The sequence below is a fragment of the Plectropomus leopardus genome, chromosome 12, assembly GCF_026936395.1.
Source record: "Plectropomus leopardus strain MGB_pleo_1.0 chromosome 12, ASM2693639v1, whole genome shotgun sequence".
NCBI classification, from domain to species: Eukaryota; Metazoa; Chordata; class Actinopteri; order Perciformes; family Serranidae; genus Plectropomus; species Plectropomus leopardus.
This window is the reverse complement of record NC_142187.1, coordinates 10915301-10939485: the sequence shown is the minus strand read 5'-3', so window position 1 is coordinate 10939485 and position 24185 is coordinate 10915301. Positions and strand designations below refer to the sequence as shown.

Genomic DNA, 24185 nt, shown 5'->3' with positions numbered 1-24185 from the left:
GAGAGGCCAATATAGGTCAACAATATTTTAAATAACATTTGAGAAACCCAGACATTTGCATCACTAAAAAAATCCAATCTAGTGCATTTATAGGCTATTTGTACAATTTTAATGTAATTCAAGTTTCGAAAGTAAAACAGCTCAAAATGTTCCCTGTTCATGTTTTACTATTAGGCCCACATATAATGTTTTTTGGATTAACATTACTGCTGCATTAAATCCAGTGTGTTTGCTTTAGGGGGATTGTATGCCAAAATTCAGTATAGGTTAATATTTGTAGCAATGGTTTTAATCTTTTATTGAAGAAAACACAATCCTTTCTTAGTTTCTAATGACCTGAACAAAGAAATTATTGTGTTTTCTTTACATTAAAATTAGCTGTTTATATCTACATACGGAACAGGTCCTCTTCCACGGGGTCCGACACATTGTTTCTAGAGTAGCCAAGAACAGAAAAATAAACAGACTGTAGTTAGAGGCATTCACATTTTCTCATTTTCACTTGGCACATGGGGGAAGTTTCAGTTGGTTGCAATCTGCAACCTCACCACTAGATGGCACTTAATCCACAATAGACCTTTTTGTATATGTATCATTTTACTGCTGTAGATGTGTAAGGTTGTGCTTATTTTAACCCCTTTATGTACCATAGGGTAGTTTAATCTACAGCAATGCATCATGTTCTATAAAGATAACTATATTGTAGTGTCACTGTCCTGCTAAAAAGTCAACTTTTCATGAGTCAAAAAACAGCCTTGTTTTCAGTTTTGTGCAATGAAATTTCAAGCTGATCCACAATGTTGTTTTCCAATAGCTTATGAGATCAAGAAGTAGGAGAATTTTCTCAAAACATAAGGGAACACTTTCATCCTTCAGCTTATCGCAAAAATTCAAAATCACCAAATTTGGGGATACATGGTTTTCACTGAAAAGTAACTAAAGCTGATAACAAAGAAAAGCCACATGGGAAGTAATCAATAAAGCACCTTGATATAGTAACATTACCACAAATCATTTTTGTTAACATCTGTTGTCCAAAACTAGACATGGATGTTGAAAAAGACACAAGCACCTTCCCCCATTGCCTCTATATCGCTGTAAAATGTGTGATGAGTATGTAACAGCTGATGCTGCCAGCTGGCCGAATGACACATGAGGAGTCACCATCTCCGTTTCTTTACATCAGCACATAATCATCCTGCTGCATACTTGTGACCGTCCTCTCAGAGAGTTTGCTAAGCACTCATTTTCAGAATCAGTTTCACACACATTCATGGGAAACACCAAACACAGCCACAGACCTCTGATGACCAGGACACATCACAGGGAAATGCAGGCATGGTGTCTGAATAACAGCTTCTTTTTTATTTTTTTAAGTATTGCTTCATAAACATGCCCTTTTTCATGGCTTTTTCACAGACAGTTTGCAGTATAACCCAGTAAGTCAGAGAAGCTGCACTTAAACTCTTTGCAGCACAGAAATGAAACAGCAAACAAGCCCCACAGCAGACACTGAACCCAGCAGCTCATGGGAAAGCGGTTCAGTGGCACCAATCTTGGGCAGGAAACCTCACCTAAACCGAAGCCACACCACTGAAGTTCACACGAGATCAGACTGAGCAGAGCTTAGCTCAATGCTGCGCTTTCATGTAGCTCATAAAACATATTCACCAAGCGGAGGGAAACATTTCTGTGACAAATATAATGCATTTAGATTGCATCTCTAAAATATGCTGCTGTTCTGAAGAAAGTTTGGAGAGGCAATGCTGCCACTCTGGGGTCACAGCCTGATACAGCATGCAGACAGGTGTCACTGCAGTAAAGAAGCTCTTAGACACGTTACATGAATCCAACTCTATCGGCGATCTGGAGCTTTCAACAGTATCACACACTCTTTCTCAACACATGAAGTTACCTTGTGGTGGTATCCAGCCATACGGATAAGTTTGGGTTTTATTTGCCTGTTTCCCCAAAAACAACAGAGATGAACTGAATTCCAATTTGTGACGCACACAGTATTGAATAATTGCATTTAAAATATTTAACAGCAATGGCTATTTATAGACAAAATGTCCCAATTTCTCAGGGCAAAAGAAAATTGGGGTGTTTCAAAGAACATGCTGTTTTCAACAAGACTATTTTAATAAGTTGTAGTTTCAGTAAAAACCCTGAGAAAATAAAAAACAAAATTCTCTTCCAGGACAACGGTATGTTTTTGTGATTTAGGAAAACTGTCCCTTCGGAAAAAAAAAAGTGTTCCCTCACAGAAACAGCAGAGCGGCTTTTACTTAAAACATTTATTTGATCCAATTCTTTGGAATGTAATAGTCAATGATCGAAGTCTGAGACAACAGAGACGAATGAGTCTGGGTGCTGACCAGAAAGTCAAAGTACAAACAATACTTTTAGTCACGTAAGGCCTCACTGCTTTCCCATTTTTTTTTTACTTCCGTACTTCCTCTCTTGTTTTTTTTTTCCTGGATCTGAGACAGCAAAAAATTACAGAAGCAGTATTAAAAGAAAAAAACCAAACAATGACACGTACACCAGTAACAGTACAAAAACAAGGTGATATTATACCAAGTAAATAAAACTGTTACGTTTCAAAGAGACGCATATAAGCTTTTTCGAGAATGAAAAACATCTCTGTAAATTGTACTTCTCAGAATTATAACATCATCTGAAAGCATGTTAAAAAGAGGCTTTCTCTCTTTTCATAACTCAATATCATAAACACAGATTATTTTTTTAAAAATATATATAGTAGCGCAAAATTTGCCAATTTCAGACCATAATACCTGCTTAATGGCTTTTTAATCTCTGTGAGTAAAGTATCTGAGCATTCAGGCAGAATATTCCTGTTTATTATCACTGAATGGACTAAAAACGCCTGTTGGAGGCTGACAAGATGGTGAAATTTCTGGCTTTCAAGACTCAATCCTAACACAGTGCTATGAATAAGTGACCAGTATCACAACACACGTAGCTACAAAAGCTAAAACACAACAAAGCAGTTTTAGTAAGTGAAGTATTTCTAAGGCTCAGTGTTACCAGTTTTCAAATCAATTTGTGCTATTTCCAGGCCACTTTAGCTCAAGAGAAATGGACGTCTAAGGCAACAACTGGACGGGATGATCAGCTGCAGTTAGCCACCTGTTTGGGACTGTTTACATCCTATAAAGATTTCTCCTTTGCAAGTCAGCACAGGAAAAAAAAAGTTGGAATCACAATCAGGGTGAGTGTGATTCCAACGTAGAAAGGATACTGCGGCACTGGTATCTTTTTCTCTAGAAAAGGGCACTCAAATATATTAAAACCTATGTACAATATGTTGGATGTGTCGTGTGCCATGAACATGAGGCATTCAGGGCTCCTACACATTCGGAAATTCAATCGTTTCTCCCAAAAGCTCTCCACAATCTAAAACTGCTACTGCTTTACTTAAATATTTTAGTCTGGGTCAGTACGACTGTCATCAAGGCAAGACGATCTTAAGATTTACACTGACAAAATGTGATATTTGACAGTACACTACAACAACTAAAAATCTGCAGTTGTATGATCGCAATCTGGAAGTACAAAGTACAAAATGCGTTTTCCGGATTTTTCCTCACCTTTGTGTGTAGGAACCCGCCAGCCGATGAGAAAAAAACCAGCAGAAAAACAAGGCAACAGAAAAACTGGAAGAAAAGAAAGACACTGTTGGAACTAGACACAGGTTAGCAGATCGGCGTGGACGCTCAGTGCGGACATGGCGATGATGGTGATGAGGATGGGGTCCAAGGTCTTCAGCATGTTGCCCATGCTGCCCAACTCGCTGTTATCCTGTGAGAGGGAGTCCATCACTGCAGGAGAGAGGAGAAGAGGTAAGTTATGTTGCATTCAAATATAATTACAGGCTTAAAGGACCATACTGGTGCTTTGGCATGTTCCGGATCATGAAGTACTAAAGAGTCTTCTCCAGACATGACCAAACTTTTCCCTCTAACATGATTTTGTGAATGTTTTTTTTAGAAGCACACTCTTAAATCTTGGATGTTGGACTTCCTGCGAACACACCACCGAAGACCAGACTTCAACACACACTCTCCACACAGTCACAACTACTTTAATGTAACTTTCACTGGAAAAAAACCCACAGGTTAACCCTTGGAAACCTGGAGCAACATCAGTTTTCTTGTGCTTCTTTCAGGAGCCTTTCACAAGTATTTAAACCTTTGAACCCTGAGCAAATCAGTTTGATTTCTATCAGTAAATATGGGAAAAATGAGAGGAGCAACATATATTTAGTGTACTGTTTTGCTGTAAAATAAGACAGTTTGAGACCTGGCTGCCATGTTGGAAACAGTCGACAGAAGTATTAAACACTGACCCCCAGCCTGGAGGAAACTTTTTCACTGAACAGTACATTAAATAATGTTTCTGAAAACATTTCAGATAATAAATAGGCAATACAGAATCTAGATTTACATTGATCAGCGCTGCCTAGTTTATAAGCTCGCAGTTTGCAGTGTACCTGACATGAATAACAGCTGTTTTGGAGACATCTCGGCTCTGATTGGTTGTTTTTGATCACTTGTGTTAGGGGGCAATAATACAGAGATGCGCAATACCAAGCGCGACCACTCAAAAAATGCCTCAGAAATGCATATGGAAAAACAGCTGGGAGCACTTGTAGAGCGGGTTTGTGTGCGAGTGGCAGAAAGTGACTGAGACAACCGGTGCAACTCCTTGCCTTTAGCGAAATAGTTTAAAATATTTTCACTTTTATGAACACCCAAAAACTGCCAGAAAAATGTGTCACTCAGCAACAAGAGGGGCGCACCCGACGGGCATGCTGTACCATGGGGAAACAATGATTTTGCTGGCGACACATCTCGAGTGACGTATCTTTTATGGCCACTGGAAGTGCTACAAGGCAAAAGAGTAAGCAGAGGAGTATCCTTTTTTCACAGATTTTCTGTCTCATTTAGAGCTGTGTGAACATAGTGACAGTTTCAGCAAATATTACAAAAAGTTATTTATGTTTAAATAAAAGTTATGACAGGTTTAAGGTCAACTGTTTCTTTCATAATGGACGGCACAGTCAACTGGTCACTGTGGTACCCACCTTCACACATGCATGTGCAAGTTAAGATAGATTAGTCAGGAGTAAAGTTATATACAGTGTGTGTAGTTATTTTTCATCAAACATGGAAATACACTGATGCGGTCCTTAAAATGTCAAAAAGCATCAGTTGTGTGTGACATAAAGGAGCAGGACATACAGTATAAACATTTTCAATTTTAAAAGGTATAACACAAATCTGATCCATCAACTCTTATTTTGTTAGTAATGTAGTGTTTTTTTATTGTCATCTAAAAGATTATTTGTCTGCAATATTTTGCACACATCACTGCTCAGGACTTCTCTATTGCATTTATCATTCTGTGTAGAGACAAAGAAAGTCCATGGAGACATGTCCACTAAGAGGAAAACACAAGTCTGTGCAACCAAAATGGCATAATGACACTGTGTAATGACAAAATCAGAGTCAGCAATTTTACTTACGTCGCATGAAAATCTCAGTTGGCAGAGGAGGATCTGGAATGATAAAAACAGCCTCCTATGAGCTCAGCATACAGGTGCAGCGAAGCAGACTGATGTCAGCCAGCAACTACATCGCCAAAGATGGCATATCACTATTTTGGAGTGTGTGAATCATCACAGACCTGTGGATGAATTACATCAAGGAATTTAACTGAGCGCTTGCTAAATGGTTGGCAACTGACTGCAGACAACATCACAAATGCTGTAATTTGATTCCCAATTAAAATACTCTGATAAGACTTGCTTTACCTTTTTACTATGGACTTCAAAACTGTTTTAAACGCAAAATAATGGAATTGCAAATGTGTGATAAAAAATGTGATTAATCGCGATAAACTACTGAAATTCAGCAATGAATTGCTATTAAAAAAATAAACATTTGACAGCCCTAACAGCAAATAGTGGTAGATTTACACTCTGAATGTCCCACACAGAACCTTTAAATGGAACTTCTTGACTGTCTGTCTGTGTCTGTAATCTCTTTCTGCAGCCAGGAGGAGGCTATGATCAACATCTGGAACAGCAACAGTTCAGCCTTTGGATGTGGTCGGACAACACGTACAAACTAGTTTGTTTCAAGCACACTGAACCCTTATTATTGTACTATAAAACTATCAAGAAAGCCAAGCAAATGTTCCTAGAAGCATAGCTGCTACAGTCACTTCTTAAAGGCTGCTGCTGTATGTTGCAAACACCTGAGGGTTTACCTAATACCTGGAACAATCATTACAGTCCCATAAGGTTCTTATGCAATGGAAATATGGTTCACTGCTCCAGGAAAGAGGATGAACCTTAGATATGACATGGCAACAGGAGATATTTCTAGTCCACTCAGCTCATTGATCACTTTGGCTTGGCTATGAGCCAGAAAGCTAACATTATGCAAGCAAGATTCAAAGTCAATAACGTTGAATATGGTTGACAAACAGTGAATATAATCTGACCAGATGTTAAACAACAAAATTAGGTAGCTATCCAGCCAAATCAACACTCCCCAAATTAATGTCAAGATTTTAATGAACAAGTGTACTGTCGGTCACAGCCTGAAGTATCAAGTCAAACAGCATTTGGGATTTGACATGTTGACTGATGTAATATATCATATCAGTAAGTTCAGAGGGGCAGTGTACTTCTTACAACTTGTGTTGCATTCTCCATCCTGTGGTGTCCAGGGGATGAAGAACTACACACAGTGTTGGAGCCGAGATAATGACTAGATTTTTAAACAGAGGCCTTTACTGTGACCCCATTAAGATACAGACTGACAGTGTGTAGCCAGTGTACTTATTTAACACAGCTGTTGACAGTTTCTCTAGAACCACTTGATAGGCATCCATTATCAAAATCAATGGACAGACTTCAGCCAATCAGAATCGAGTATTCACCGAAAACATTTGAAGATACAATATTTTGAAATTCCAAATTATGTAATGTTTTAATGTTTAAACCCTTTTAATTTGCTAGCAGTCCTCCTCTTCCTTGCCTTGTGCTCATGCTCTGCTGCATGGTGTTTACTGCAGATGAAACCACTGGTAAGACTGTGTATCACAATCACAAAGGGCACCCACTAATGAGGACACTTCTCTCCATAGCATCACTACAAAAACCCCACACGGTACCTTTAACTCAAGATCTTTCAGACAACTGCTATTACAGAAAAGATTGCCGGCATCATATTCAACATATCAGATAAATATGATGCCATCTGATTTTTAATTCTGGATGTTAATTTGTGCAAAATGCAGCTGTCTAATCATACCCGGCGTATCCACCACGTGGATCTCCTTGGCGTTGTTCCTGATGGCGTAGGTGTAGTAGAACCAGCGGTCGTTGGCGTCTCTCTCTTTGCAGTGAGTCAGTGGGAAGCTCTGGTCAGTGGGCTGGGGCAGCTTGTCGCGATCCCTCACCTTGATCAGCTGGAAGTAGCTGCAGTCCCGCTCGCATGTATCCTTCTTCTCACCCTCCCCAAATGCTCGGCACTGCACGCAATCTCTGTGAAGACATGGACGGAGGGTTGATTTTCTTTCTGTGCTGTATTCTAGTCATTATAGTCCCAACACACATTGGTAGAAGGCAGAGAAAACTCACATTGTGACCAAAAAGCTGTGAATAGCTGCCAATCTAAGCAAACCACATGTGTATGGACAATGAAGAAAACAGAGAAAGCAGAGACAAATGTGTATTCAAGATTTTAGAAATTATCAGGTCATAATGTCAAAACTAAAGTCTCTTCAACTGTTGATTTATTTGGATTTTTTAGAGTGTATTCAATGATATAACATGTAAATCTAATGTCAAAACAGTAAGGCATAAATGCTTTTATAAGAATGTGATGGAGAAACATTGAATCATTTTCATTTCTATTTGTTGGCCCTTAAGTCATCAAATTTAATTATATTAAGTTATATTGAGTCTAAAAAACAGTGGGAGCTGATTGTGAATTGTGGAATTTAAACTACCCTCAGACTGTTAAAAAAATAGTCATGCAGAGACATGACATCTGGGTCCTCAACAGTAGCTGTGGCCTTGCTTTAAAGAAACAGGTCTATTGTAAAAGATTCAATATATTCATGCTGGTAAAAAACAAAAAAATATTATCAAAAACAACACAAAACCACTGATTTTATGTGGTAAATATATGAAACAAGTAGGAACACATTTACATAAAAAGTAGTCATCTTTCTGTAAAATCCCCCCACATTTTTTTAACTAAAATATTAATAACGAGTCTAAATATGGAATAAAAACTCTACACTTCCATGTTATTTCCTAACATCTGTGTCCAGCAGAAACCTCACATTTAAAAACTGTAGAATTTTACATTTCTGGCCTGATATGCAAGCTTCAGACTCACTTGTGCTCAGTGCAGACACCAGGACAGGTGGGACAGATCTCGCAAGTTGGACCCTGGAATTTGGGGTTGGTGCATTTGCAGAGTCCACATTCACACGTACCGCGACCGTTACAAATCTGCCCGTTCTTGGCGAGGCAGGTGGAAGTCTCCAGGGAGCAGTCGCAGGCACTGCCTGTGTAGTTGGCATCGCAGATGCACTTCCTGCACTCACAGCGCCCGTGTCCTGGTAAAGTACAAGATAGGGTTACCACAGATACAATAAAAGAGGTGTCAGTCTTTCAAATGATTTAATTTCTCCAATCCTCACCTCCGCACAGCTTGTTTCCTGAGCGGTCACAGTTGAAGTTGTCACACTCGCAGTATTTGCCGCTGTAGATCTCTGCAGGATTCTCTCGTTTCTTGCATTGACAGGTGCCGCAGACACAATCACCATTGTTACTGCAGATATCAGTGCCGTTGTCTTTTCGGCAGTTAGCATCAAGGTCCTCTGTCCGCACTTCGTCTTTGCTGCACTCGCAGAGACGCCCGATGCGTCCCTCGTTACACCTGAAACAGGAAATAAGAGGTTAAGCAAAGTTGAACATTTCATGACTAAAATTCAAAAACATGAAAAAAAACATAGTTAATGTTGGAATGTCTGAATTAATGAGATTATTTGAGTGGAAAAAGTTAAAAAAAACAAACACATTTCTCCCTCTTCACTGACTGAACCATGTATCACAGAAGCCCAAAGTCTAACTGTTTTCCATTCAATTTATCACCACCGAATATTTTCTAATAAGCAGTTCCTTTTTCTACTTAAAGATGTACAGTTGTGTTTAGAAACAGAAAATCTAAAGACTTTTAAGACTCTGTGGTACACAATACAACAGCACTGATTTAGCAAATCTTTTTGGCTGAACGCTCACTTGCAGGCTCCACACTCGAAGGTCCCGTTGCCCTCATCGCACTTCTCACTCTGGGGCTCTCCTTCTGCGGCGCACTGACAGTCGCAGATGAAGTTCAGGACTACCTCCACCTCCTCTGTGAAGCCCAGTGGTTTAATTTTTATGATCTCAGGCTTGCCATGTGATGGACACTTCTGGGATTCAATGGAAATCTCGAAAAGCACCTGGAAGCCAGAAGAAAGTTTATAGGGTCATTAAAACTTTTAAGGAGGATGCCTTGAAGCTTATCGTTCCAAATTTCAGACATGACCTATGGCATTAGTTGATGTGTTTCTCATTAATTATTTGTTTTGTCGTGATTTTTTCTCGATGCATGCATTTTTCCCAATTTTTTTCCTCAATTTGGAACAACCAATTCCCCAAACCAGTAGGAGATACTTATGTAGCAACAAGGACACAATTGTATCCACCCTCACAGCACAGAAAAAGCAAAGCAAGGCTATAAAGTAACCCTGCTGTCACGAACTGAACACTTGCATAACTTTAGCTGAGGTGTCATGCTTCTCCCATTGTGCTTAGTCGAAATGTTCCAGAAGTCATTTTTTAGTTGCATCATTTTCACACCAGCAAAAAGCATCAAATCTACCTCGTCTCCGATGGAGATGTTGGAGCACTTCCTGCCGTTCTCTCCTGTCCCCTCCACGCCGTTCTTACAGATTGACTTATATGTGATGGAAACTCCCTCTGGAAGTCGGCCGTTTTCCAAAATGACCTCAGATGACAAAGACTGTCCAAACAAGAAAGATTGATCAATCAGCATTGGCTCTAGTGGGACAATCACAACCTATGCATACAAGCTATTTAAATGCAAAAACCCAGCTGCTACTTTACAAGAGATTTTATAGTGCCTGGTCTCAGTAATATGTATGTAAAGTAGTGCAGAACAAAGGCACAATTGTCAACTCTGAGTCATTTAGTAACATAGACAGCATTCATGTAACCTGAATGTGTGAATAGTATTTCACATCAGGGAGAAGTAACCACAGCAGTAGTGACTTCAGTGTTATCTTTTGTCTTCACAGAACACGTATAAGTACATGACCATTTATGGTGACTCTTTGTAATTTTCATTTAGCCTGAAAATCTTTTTATGGTGAGGAAAAAAACTATTTTCCTCACAGAATGAATGGAAAAATTGTGTGCAATAATATGCTACATCACAAAATATTCAAGAGCAATCGAATCAGAATCACAAGTTATCTGATAATTTCAGGGACAGTCAGATGTGATGTGAAGGCGGTGCAGTTTGACTCACATTGTAAGCATCAATAATGAGTTTGATCACATTGCTGGAGTTAGAGGACAGCGTGCCAACAGCTGATTTGGGGATGAGATTTTTTAGCTCCTGAAAAAGACAAAAGTGTTGTAAGTCAGAGCAGAGTGAACAAATATTAAACGTGCATTTTACTGCCGAAATACATGAAGAGACGATGTACAGCAAACACAAAGTTTACCTTGTAAACAGGCTGGAATTCCTCAGTGACAGCAAAGATTGTCTGGATGTTGTGGTCACTCAGTTTCTGAACCAAATGGGCAATGGAGGGGTAGTCCTATCAAAGGATTCATCGACACAGAAAAAAACACAAACGTATGAGGAGAGGGACATTCAGCCAGCATTTCAAATCCCAGACTCTGTGGACAAATGTGGGTTAACATCAATAAGAAACTCTAACAATGAGTTAAATCTTAGATCTTAGCATGCTCGCTCTAGAAGGCCTGGCTGAGGCTGCGGACACGTAATGGTTGAGGCAGTCCGCCGTCGGTCAATGTAGGGCCGTCAGTGAACGTCTCCTGCCTTAGTCTTTGTGGTGTGTCCTGCATCATGGCCCATGTCAGCCTTCGTCAGCTTTTTTTTCAGCTGATTCAGCGTGTTGAAACTGTGTTAGGGTAAGTTGATAAATGAAATCACAGTAAGGCTGAAACAAACTTGCTATAAAAAGGTAAGACTATTATTTTTTGCCATTGAGCTGTTTAGCAGACACAGTTTAAAACTGTTTGTGTTATTGTTCACTAGCTTGGTAAATATGCTTTGTTTCAACACTGTGTTGTTGTTGATGTGCTAACCGGCTAACTAGCATCCTGAATCTGTCCCGTTGGTCTTCCTGTTTCCCTTTTTGAGTGATGGATACAGACTACAGCTGCCTGCTGGTATGGAGAATAATTTCTTCTCATATAGGCGCAGAACAAATGTGCTGTTTAGCCTTCAGTTATAGTCTTTGCGGTGTGATCACAGGCAATTTTTTGGCAGAGTCTCAGGAGACGAGAGGCGAGGTGAGTGTTATGGATAGTGAGGTGAGTGTGAGAGACTGCATCTCGACCCTTCTCCACATGCTCGGTTAGCTCCCCTGGATACATTATGCATATTTAATAAATGATGACTTACATAGTGGTGGCTCATGGTGTACTTGTTGTTCTCCAGGTGACACTTCCCATCGTTTGGCAGGATGATGCTGCCCAGTTCGCCATCTCCAGCGAAGTGGAAACCAGCATCGGTGGAAAACACCAGCAGCCGAGTCACGCTCCTCCAGCCGATTTGCTCCTGGGCAGACCAACACAAAGAGTTAGTTATCTCAGTTATCTGACACTATTGCCTAGATACAGTATCACGGCAAAACAAGTCTACATTTCCAAATTGCTGACACTACAGGGACGCGTCTTCTCACCTCACAGACCGCCACCTGCATGATGGCATCGAAGCCCCCCTCTGGAGAGTCCAGGTTTCCTGAGATCTGCTGCTGACTGACCAACCGATTGAACTCGTCGCCCTTGTCTGTGAGCTTCAATACATTCTTATAGCTGAAGGGGCTGGTACAGTTCTGGTTCCCTGTGCAGGGGTTGCTGAGCCTGGCTGGCGTGGTGCTGATGTAAGGCTCCTCTACAATTAAGCCTAAACCTAAAAGGAGAAAGTATTTTACTCAGGATTGCACTAATATTTTTTAACACTACAGTCCTTTAGATGATTATTATTGATGTTTTCTTTTTACCAATCCTAAAATCCGAGGTAATCTTCTGCATTTCCTGCATGAGGTCAGTGCCAAGGTTCTTGACGTTTTCCAAATTATCTTTCATGGAGAAGGAGAGGTCCATAAGGTAATACAGGTCGATGGGGTAGTCCTCAGCACGCTTGAATTTCAGGTCAAAAGTCTGGGGCTCACCTTAAGGAAAAGAAATCAGAGTTTCTTACTGGAAATTAATTATGACAACAGCAAACATTCATTCATTCATTTTTCGTAAGTGCTTGTCCTCGTAAGTGCTGCGGGGGGGGGGAGCTGGAGCCAATCCAAGCTATCATCGGGCGGAAGGCGGGGTACACCATGGACAGGTCACCAGACTATCGCAGGGCCGACACATATAGACAGACAACCAGTCACGCTCATAGTCACACCTAAGGGCAAATTAGAGTCACCAATCAACCTGATCAACCTGCTTGTCTTTGGACTGTGGGAGGTTGCCAGAGACCCCAGAGAGTTCCCACGCAAATACAGGGACAACATGCAAACTCTGCACAGAAGGGACCCACGGACCGAACCCCTTTCCAACCAGGTTTTGAACCAGGGACCCTCTTGCTGTGAGGCAACAGTGCTAACCACGCCAACAGCAACAGCAACATATTACATATAAAACACAACTTCTGGAATTGTCCCTCACATGGCAAATGTTTAATCAGACATCTTTCCTGCTCAGGCAACATATTCAAAGATTTGGCTTCAGAAGTTGAATGCTTACCAGATCTGAGTGTCAGAGTGAGTTTCTGGGGCTGGATTTGGGTGATCTGGTCTGGCACTTCCTTGTTGCGGTTGGTGACGGGCTCGTTTTTGTTGATGTCAATTTTTCCTCGTGGGTTCTCAATTTTGTTCACAGCACATTTTCTCTTCTTCAGGGACTCCAGATCATCACAGCGTGCCAACTTGAACTCACCCACAGTGAGGAAGTTCTGCAAAATAGCACGACAAGTTTTTGTGATGATAATTCTCAATGAAATTTGAACCACATATCACACTCATTTCTCATCTTGCTCCGTGGGCTTGAAGACACTGAGGAGATCTAATCGTTGGCATAACATATAAAATGTTCTTTCAAGTATCGCACATCACAGTTTAACAGATTTTTTTATTGTTAGTTTATTTTTTTCATCAACTACACTAAAATACTGGTTAAAGCACAGAGACAGCAGTGTAGTAGTGAGGTCATAAAAAACATTTTCACCTCAAATACAAATTCCAAAGTGGAAAAACTGAAAAGTAATTTTACAGGTGATGTATGTGCAGAAACATCCGGAAAAGAAAAAAAGTAACAGTTTGTTATGCATTTGTGATATATGAACCAATAAACTCACTAATATCTGGTGTATGAATGCTGCAGATACCATTTTCAGGATCCGAGAGTAAACAATAAATGTGGCCTCTGAAATTAATCCCTTTCCCCTTAACTGTCTGTTTTTTAAAGCCATTCTTCTTTGACAGCAGGACACAAGCATAAACAGATGACTGAGAATATCGATTGAATGCACATGATGTCCCACAAGGCATAGCGGAGGAGTTCTTGAAACATTGAGCTCAGTCAAAACAAAAATTGTGCTTTGACCTAATTCTTTCAAAACCACATGACCCACAGAGGCCTTTCCCTCCCGCGCATCTCGCTGTATACATCACATAAAAAATATTCAAATAAAACACAGACAAACAAAACTCCTGTTCTTCTGCAGAACATCGAGTTTGCAGGGCGAATACGAGAAATGGGGGTTATGTTGCAGAGGCCAGCATACACACCATTCATGGTTTTTCACAACATGAAATCTGATTGAAAAGGCGCAAAGCACTTTCTCTATAGAGCTATTTTAGTGATGGCAGAGTTGTCCTTCAGTGGTGACCTTCCCTTGTGATTTTGGGATTGATTATGAACATCAAATGCCCTCTGAGTACAAAATATTAAACCAAATGTACTTCAGGGTGACCTATATATTTCACCTCATCTGGTGAAAACACTGCAGTTATGCTGTGATTTCATAAGCTCGGGTGGATATCAGTCAGCAGTCTGGCAGAAAAAAGTACAGACAACATTTAACAGGAATGCAGCTCTGTATTGACATGTGCCAAACTGACAAAAATACCAAACTTAGAGAGACTCTGTTCAAGAGAACTCACCTTGGTGAGTTTCTAGCTATTGCTGATATTTAGGGTCCAATACAGGTTGGTTTTAGATAAACAACTCTCGATCAAAAATCATTAGTGATGGGGACATGACTAAGTAGGCTGAGGTGTTTGCTGCACATTTTACAGCAACAGTCCAATAACCTCAAAAACTTTAGTTACCAAACTGTAAAACAGCTTTTAAAAAATTCTGGGGGATTTATTTTTTCAACCTAAAATAAACCCCCCAAAACATGTGACCACATCAGTGGGCGTGTCATATCTAACAGGTTGTAGTGAGGATGGAGAACAAAGTCAAGAGAGAAATCGTCAGTTAAAAAAAACATGCAGTGGTCGCAATAATAGTTGGTTCATGCCTGTTTGTTTAAATCAAATATCTGTAATAGCAACAGAAATTTGCGATAATTATTTTAACATGCAATTTTGCTACAAGTTTTTTGCTTTGCTACAGTTTACTTCTGTTGCACATTGTGCAAGACCCTCCGATCATGACACATCCTTAATTACAATGAGTCTTCACAAAACTGGTTCGCTGGATAGAACCAAGGTTCAAGAATCCTGAACAGCAGCGGTTTAAGGACCAGAGCTAATTTGGTGGAAAAGGGGTATTTGTAATGCAGCTATAGAATTTCAGTATACCAATCCAAACCCTTATTTATGGCGAACTTTTTGGTTTCTAACACCGATTAATTCATGTTTAAAGTCATCATATTATCAGAGCAAAGGTCTCCTACTCTTATATTGCAGTAAAAATATGACAAATGTAGTATCAAATGTAGTTCTGCTGATTGACGCTAATCTCGCGTTCCAAGTCTTGCAGGGTGAAACTGAAGAACCTTTAAAACATGCTGTTCACCATTTTATTTATTGTAGAAGTTACCACTAGGAAATACGTCCAAAGCATTTGCAGCACATCTGACAGACTCTATAGAAAACATTATAATTCTATAACATTTGCTTTTTGTCTGTCCTGCACTTTGTTGCCACCAAATCAGTATTTTCCTGTAGTGTGGTCTGCAGGTAGAGTCTTGCCTTGAGGACAGAAAATGTCTATTTAAGATGATTATTTAGCCCGAGTTTCCACTGTGAGACAAGAAGCAGCAGGACTCATGTTTAAAGTTAACGGAGGAGTTGTGGTTTATGTGAATCTCTTTACTCTCTAGTACTACTCTTCAGTTGTTTGGGCTTGCATTTATAGGATAAGTACAGTTTATGTGCATGCTTATCTATAGATGCATCTATTTGTATCAATACTATAGATGCAAAAATTAATGTTAGGAAATAAGGAACACAAAAACAAAAGTTTTTTTTTAACTTTGCTTCCTTTTCAAATTTCAAATAAGCATCTTAAAAACATTGTAATGACATTTTTTAATCACATTATCTTTTGATTGAGTTGGTTGTTTAAAATAGATCAGATTATGACTTAGGGATGGTGTACACAGACTTGAAATGTTGGAATTGTCAAAGGTAACTATTAGAGTTTATTCGTTATGTTTATTGTAAATTGTATTACTCAATGCACGCACTGATGACTTCCAGCTGCGTCTGTTAGCCGTTTCTGTGCCATTCAACCATTGTGCAATGCAGCCACAAACTCTGAACATGCCACTCCCACAGCTTGAGAGTCTTCCAGATAACTTTTCAGTCCTATGATAAAACACTTTGGTGGCAGTTTTAGTGACTTAACTCACTTCATCTGAGCACCATCCACACGACTCAGCGACCTGGATGCATTCCCCACACGATTGTGCGTTCGCCTTGATGCATATGCTTCCCTCTGAAAGAGACAACACAAGTTCCTTTCAGCCAAGATGACAAAACAGATTTTCCATTAGTTCACTAACTCAAACCAGCTTTGTTTTTTGGCTGTGAGACACAACCCCATCCCAGTTTAGAAAACTGAGTCGTGCTGCGAGAAGCTCCAGGCAGCCCACCAAGTGATGACTTCACCTTGTAAAAAAGAAATAATTAAAAAAAAAGCTTCCCACAAGCCAACTGGGCCCACAGAGTCATAAACGATGAATGAAGAAATGCAAAATGTCAGGAGGGGATTGGGTAAAACGGGTAAGCACAGCTGTACTGCTTTGTGCGTCCTTATACTATATTTAGTATGTTAAGTAAAAGCTTACATATATTTCTGTTATAGATAGAAACATGGAATGTTCTGTGTTAAGTATCAAAACATGTGGCTACACATGTCAAAATCAAAATGTTCAATGTCTGACATTTATCATGCATTAATAGAAAAAAAAATTGAAAAAAATCACAAAAATAGCTTTTGCACTAATTTTATATGCTTAATATTATAATACACTGAAACAAATAACAAATTATTGAAATTCAAGTTGTTCTGAGTCCAGTGGTACCAAAATGTGATATAGATCCTCATAGTTTTTGAGATACAGCCATTTCTTTCTTTAATAGTTAGTTGCATAGGGTTAGTCATTTTATTACTTTTCCTATAAACCGTGGTGGAAATAAAGGTTCCCATGATAGCATGTTCAAAAAATTCATGCACTTAATAATCAGATAGACTGAAGTAAGAATAAATTCTAAAATAGATTTTCCAATGTGCTGTTAGGGAGAAATGATGAGAATTCTTGTTGAATGGACGATGGATTTTGCAGAGTTAGTGATATTAAGTAGGGGTGGATGATTTGGAGCCTAAACAGATATTTTATTCCCATTGTAAACCCCATAGAAACACATTATAAAATGCCTCTATATTGTGTACAATGTCAAATTGGAGCAAGAAAAATCAATGAATCATCTCTTTTAATACAGATTTTTTAAAATCTGTATTAAAAGAGTCCAGATAATCTGTGTATGTGTTTTCATGGAAAAATCAAAAAACAAGAAACCCCTTCTGACTACATAGTAAAAATAGTAGTTTATGAAAAACGGGTGCTGTAGCCTCATATTTTGACTGATATGAAAAATTCCAACTGATATTTTCTAAGGTCAGCTAGAACTTTGCTGTGAAGGTAATTTTGAAATTCCACTAAGGACATTAATGGGGAAACTATACGAGGGCGATATATGGCACAAAGTACAGAGCATGACTGTCTACTCAAAACCATGATAATCAACACATGCATTAAGCATAAAGATGAATATGAAGGTGACTGTATTGCACTGGGGTCTTTGTTAAACATTTTACGCTGTGGGTGAGCTAATATTTAACAGTTAAAAAATAGAATCATGACATTTCCTGTTTCTTACCTTGCTGTGCCCAGCTGCCACCAAGGATCGCTGATAACGTAGCTATTAAAAGTAACCGCAAATCCATCTGTGACAAGAAAAATGAAATAACTCAGTATTAGAAGTTAAAACAAACATCATCAGACAATCCTCATTATAAATTGTGTTAGTGAGAGCTGACAAAAATGGTGTTTTGTGTGTTTAACAGTCACATGTACTTTGTGTTGGTTACAGAGGTTTAACCCTTTGAAACCTGAACAAAGTGGTTGATTTCTTTCAAAAACACAGACAGAGGTCCCTAGTTACAAGAAAATTACCTGAAATAAAAATTGAAAAAACAGGAAAAGAAAAAAGGGTAACACAACAAAAAACATAAATATATAGATAAAGTTAGTTATTATAGTTATAGTTGTTATTATTATTATTATCATCATCATTTTTTTTTTCTTCTTCTTCTTCTTCTGCTTCTTCTTCTTCTCTTATTATTATTATTATTATTATTATTATTATTATTATTATTATTATTATTATTATTATAAACAGTATGTACAAATACAGTTTTCTGGACATTTTCTCTATTATTTAAATTACCATTACCCTGTCATAATATCTCCTCCTGTCTTTCTTTTGAAACATATTTTCAAGTCATTTTCATGTCACCTTTTCCTAATTTCTTGCAATATGTGGGACATCTCTTAACAAGTTGCTCAGTACTTTTTTAGCCATGTTATCAAAAGGTGTCATTCTGCATTTCAAAGGGTCAGTGTTACCCAGAGATATCTTTACAAGAGATTCAAAAACATCTGCATTTGAGGCACAGAAAAAAACTTTACGTATGTCTACATTAAAATTAGTGAACACTTGAAGAAAATGTTATATCATCAAGTGCATCACAGCAAATCCTTCAGGCAAATGTTTTTATGGCCTGATGACTCCTAAATCATTAGTTTTAGAGACCACCAGCACGAATAAATTTGGGTGATGTTGTCTTCCTAACAATCATCACTGCATGTTGTAAAGGCTGTATCCTGCATTTTAGTGAAATTCCTCAGTTACTGTTAGACAGCATAGGGGAGGAGCGACTCTAATTTTGCTTATTCCAAATATGGAGGAAGGAAATGCCCACACTCTGCTGCCAACAGCTGCCAGTTCATCATCACTTCCATGAAACTGCCATACTACGTGCTTGCTTTCTGACTGTGGTTTGGAAACGTTTAAGCTGTTACAGGATTATGTATGGTTATCTCGACTTTCTCCACAGGGTATTTCAGCTTAGACTATCTGAGACACAGAGACAGAGGACGACAGAGAAGCTTGAGGAGACATAAAAATGTTGCATAAAGGAGAGAATATTCGCATTTACACTTGAGGTGTTTAGATTTAACCAGAGTGATTCATGATGAGTCTAACAGCAGACATGTAATGACTTCAACAGAGCAGAAGCTTTAATACCATGATGACCAACATTTAAAGCTGCCACACAATCCGACTGGAGAAAAATAACTGTGGTTCTACAGTCCTATAATGCCTCTCCCACACTGAGCTGAGCCGCTGAACATTAACCAATAAGCCACAAAAACAAAAATACAACTGGACAAAAGTGGCTAAACATTGTTTATTTGACTGCAACTTGATATCAAGTCAATATTTTTGCTAAGTAAGTTCTGCAGAAAGATCCTAAAGCCAAGGTTACAGCTTCGCAGAGAGAAAAGGCAGGTGTGTTCATGTGTGTATTCCCATATTTGGTCTGGCAGCTTCATGCCTCTTCCTGAATCTCTGCCATTCCCAACAACTCCAGTGACACATTTCCTTGACGGTCTGCCCAATCCTCAAACTTGGAGACTCAGACCAACTTTCGGTTTACTTGCCCTAGTAAGATGCAGCCTTCATAGCCTACAATCAGGAAGTGTTGATAGCAGCTCAGTCAACAGCTGTGTCCCAAAATAGTCAGTCCCTGCTGGATATTATTAAGCTAATTCTCACATTGTCTTTGTCAGTGGGTGCCATTTATTTTACATGACTCAAGAAAAAAAGATATTTTTTAAGTTAACTTTGGTTGATGAAGAGATAAAACTGGTGGCTTTACATAGTTAGGTACAGAGCAGACACACAGTTTATCAATGAATTTTCAAAACCTTTTCATCATGGCTTCCCCATTTCTATGACTATCTTTAAGTAGATTAAAATGGGAAGGCCTATATAGCCTTACATTAGTCCTACACAGGGTTCATACAGACAAGGCAAGTCAAATTCAAGTCAAATTCAAGTCAAATTCAAGGACGTTTTAAGTACCTTTTTCAAGGCAGGATGACATTTTTTTCTTCACAACCATCTGTTGCAAAAGATTTGGGCAAATTCATAAATGGGAACAAACACATGCTACCACGGCCAAAACTGAACTTTATACTACATAACTGTTTTTTTTTCTAATTTTAAACAATTTTTCAGTTGCTTCATAAAATAATTTATCTATTGGTTCTCTCAATTTTCTTGAAATTATTTTTTTCGAGGACCAAATTAAAAAATTTTCAAGATAGTAAGATATGAATTTTGATTTTCAAGATATTCCATTACTTCAATTTCAGAGTACTAAAGTCAAGTAATCCAAGCACCTCAATCACGTTGCAAGAGCCCTGCATACATTAATAAACACACACTTCCCAGGAAAACTGCTCGTGCTTGCTAACTACTCACATGTTAGACATTAGCAGCCTCTGTGATGACAAAATGCCCCTCTGGTATATTTCTAATGTGATGAGTGATGTTTCAATGGCCATACAGCACAGCACTAGATTTTAAATTAGTAATACAATGGCCATATTTTTGCATGACATTACATGTGTTTGGTGCATTTTATTTACACAATGTAAACAACAGACTGAATAATTTATATTCAAAACTTTTTTTTAATTTCATAATTTCTACAGGAATTTTATGACTGTGGGAACCCTATGGGTATATGTGATCTGCTCAGTGATGTGTTCGTTGCACCCATCCCAAACAGAAAACACATTTTCATGAGCATGACCAATACTGAAAGAAACTCTGTATCAACTTTTAAGTCTGGTAAGGTTAGGCTGATAAAATCTGGCTTATACATTGCACTGTGCTCTGTTGACTGTAGATTCATGTATTTCGCCAAAATTCAAGTGACGTATGGTCACTGGCAAGACATCATATCCTCCCAGAGAAATAAATCAAAACATGTCAAAATCAAACTAGCCACAGCAGCGGGGAGAGAATCTCTCATCTCTTTTTTTTCACTTCCACCTCTGACAAATATCTTCATAGCAAGAGAAATAACAGAATCTGATTCCTGCTGAATCTGCTTTGCTTTCCCTGCTGAAAATTTACTACCAGTAAACAAGCCAGTTCCACAATGTCCTTCATTCTTGGGTGCAACTTCAATGCAAAATGGTGAGAAATCAGCTCAACTAAAAAATTCTGAAAATGATTAGGTAAACAGTACAAAAACACAAATAGCTAGTACCCACGGCTCTTTGTGCATGCAGCAGACAGATTAAACTGGAAATAATTGCAAATGCAACCACAAATCTAGCAGGTTTCTCTGTGGTTCCTTGTTTCATGCGATTGGAGGTTAACCACACCCTGCATCACAAAGGGTATCTCTAAGAGTGCCTAACCATACACTTTTCAATTGAACCCCTACCTGAGCTCCAGCCCTTTCCCCTCGCCTTGGGATTGCAGAGCGTGGTTGATAGTATGGGTTGGTATGCACGCCAGCTGTACTTCAAGCTGATCGCCGCACAACTGGAGAAGGAGCCCGCTCATCCCCGGTCGACTCAGAGTCCACTTCCTACCCTGCGTCGGCCTCTGAATCCTCCCCAAGACTCCGTTCCATTTCTCCTGGGCCTGCTTGAACTTCCAGTTCCAGCTGTTCAGCTGCACTAGCAGACAATTAACGCTGGCTTCGTTTACGGGCCTCTGCTTACAACACCAATTTTCTACATGCATTACCATGAGCCGCTTCCAACTCTCTCTGGTGCTTCTGGATCCAGTCCTCCATCGTTCCATCCAACTTTTCATTTCCCACCCCCAACAAGATATCCATAGGCAAATTGGGGGACCTACCAAACATCAGGGAGTAGGTTGTGTAGCCAGTTCTGAGGAGCTCGGATGTATTGTAGGCAAAAACTACTTCCGGCAAATGGTCTTGCACACAATCACCAAAGGCGAGGAGTTTGTACTGGAACTCTCCCTTATAACCCCTTCCTGCAAAAGCTGCTTTATATGTGCCTTAACCTCGTCATACTGACTTGGAGGTAGCCTTCGATAGCGTTGCTTAAATGGTGTGTACTCTAGATGAGGGATTTCGTGTTGTATTATGTCAGTGTGTCCCAGCTCACCGTCACTGCAAGCAAACACATCTGCATTCTCATTTAGCAGATTCTTCACCTGGGCTAACTGTTACTCATTCAAATGGGGACTGCTAAACTCAAACGGAAATGTGGACTCCCCAGCTAACAGCTGTCCAACAGTAGCCTCTTGCACATATACTGAGATGTCCACCTCTTGTGGCCCTACCTCCTCAAATGGCATTGGGCTTACACCTCCTGCTACTACATCCACTGCACTTATGCATGCCAGGCAAGTGCGTGGATTTAAACTCACATCAGTGTTACCTACATTAACAACAGCCCCAATGTCCTGTCCTATCTAATAAAAGGCAAAAATGCGAAAAAAAAAAAAAAAAGATCTTTAAAAAAACAAACATTAATATCAACTTGAACCTTGAACTAATGATCAAGTAGAAATCAGAAACCCATGTCTGGACCAATCCACTTTGCTCTATCCACAAGTGTACATCTGAGTATGAATTGTATTGCTCTGTAGCATGTATTCATCAACAAACTATACCTTGAGACAATTTCATATTAGGATTTCAAGCTATTCAGTGATCCAGACAACCACAAACTGAACTGATTCAACGCTTATTTAAGGTAGATTGTGCCTGCCGGTGGTCACCATACACTCTCGCTTCAGCTGGTATTTTAACGTCATCTCTGATAAGTAATTCTAGAAATTGGATTTTGGAAAAGGAGGTCATCTCCACATTTGGCTTTGTTTATCGCACCTTCTAAATTTTTTTCCTCCTCCTCCAACTTTTTAATCTGTTTATTTTCACTTTGTTTTTGGACAGTTTTCAAACTGTGTAATGCATATCTCAACTCACAATATGAACCCAACAACCTCCATATCTAGTTTAAGGGATCTGACAGCTATATGAACACAATTTTGTTGTGTCACATGTATCATGCATGTTGTCGCTTTCGACTGCTGCTTTTGATCCAGCACTGATTTTGACTGTCTGGGACACATACCTGGAAGCTATTGAAGAAAGATGCAGGTTTTTCCATAAAGATATTTATAGAAAATATAACAAGTATTAAAATGCAATAAAAAGAGGTGTGTCCATACCAGCCAATGTAGTAATATGATTTAGCCCTGATTTTGACTCTGTGGGTCACATGACCTGGAAGCTATTAATCAAAAATGCTTATTTGAAATATGAGGACTATTAAAATGCAATGACAAGAGGTGTGTCCTGACCAGCCAGTGTAGTAATATGATCCAGCACTGATTTTGAGACATTAGGTCACATAACCTGGAAGCTGTCGAAATATTTAAAATAACATTGACCTAGTGTCAAAGTAATTTGTTGATGGTCCCTGAGTGAAAACCCTGCGATGCGGATGAGAGCTCGCGCCTGTAGTTCCAACAGCAGTTTAAAGCGACGCTGCTGGATCGGGAGCGAATCTCTGCCGAACATCCAAACTAAAACGAACTTCACCGCGGTCAACTTACCTTGTGTTGACGCTGTCCTGGCGTGTCTGTTGATTTAGAGCAACATTATCCAGAAAAAAACGCCTATTTATGAAAACTAAAACTTATAAAATATGGGCTATACAAAAAAAAAACTGATAAAAAGGGAGGAGTCCTCGGCTCGTCCAAACACGTTACAGTCGCAGCTCCGGTGCTGCTGGATGTTTTTTAATGCCCCAGCTCAACAAACCTCTACTTCTTACTTAGACCCCGCCTACACAGGAAGAGCAGCGGCACGTAGCGGGCGAAAGAACAAACCGTAGATCTATTATCTATTATCTATTATCTAAATCACCTAATTCTCTCTCTCTGTCTCTCTCTCTCTCTCTCTCTCTCTCACACACACACACACACAGAGGCCAATATAGGTCAACAATATTTTAAATAACATTTGAGAAACCCAGACACTTACATAACTAAAAAAAATTCAATCTAGTGCATTTATAGGCTATTGGAACATTTTTAATGTACTTCAAGTTTCAAAGATAAAAGTGTTCAAAATGTTCCCTGTTCATGTTTTACCATTAGACCCACATATAATGTTTTTTGGATTAACATTACTGCTGCATTACGTGTCCAGTGTGTTTGCTTTAGGG

The 24185-nt window shown here is 39.2% G+C and overlaps 1 protein-coding gene across 2 annotated transcripts; it reads right to left on the bottom strand.

Annotated features, from left to right (window-relative positions):
- Positions 1–10: 10 nt before the first annotated feature.
- Positions 11–23790, bottom strand: LOC121951371 (integrin beta-1-like). 2 transcript variants are annotated; one of them, XR_015778099.1, is made up of 17 exons: positions 23572–23790; positions 17767–17833; positions 16236–16321; positions 13118–13325; positions 12376–12546; positions 12055–12284; positions 11775–11930; positions 10846–10941; positions 10647–10736; positions 9978–10118; positions 9353–9555; positions 8752–8990; positions 8445–8667; positions 7350–7582; positions 5552–5584; positions 3615–3845; positions 11–434 (listed from the first exon to the last, which is right to left on the bottom strand). XR_015778099.1 is itself a non-coding variant. In XM_088085069.1 (16 exons), exons 2-16 carry the CDS (start codon positions 17831–17833, stop codon positions 3709–3711), a joined length of 2313 nt encoding a protein of 770 aa, XP_087941195.1. In that variant the 5' UTR covers positions 23572–23790; the 3' UTR covers positions 1340–3708. The 2 variants fall into 2 exon arrangements, 1 of the variants encoding a protein (XP_087941195.1); XM_088085069.1 differs by lacking the exon at positions 11–434 and having other exon boundaries at positions 1340–3845.
- Positions 23791–24185: the final 395 nt, after the last annotated feature.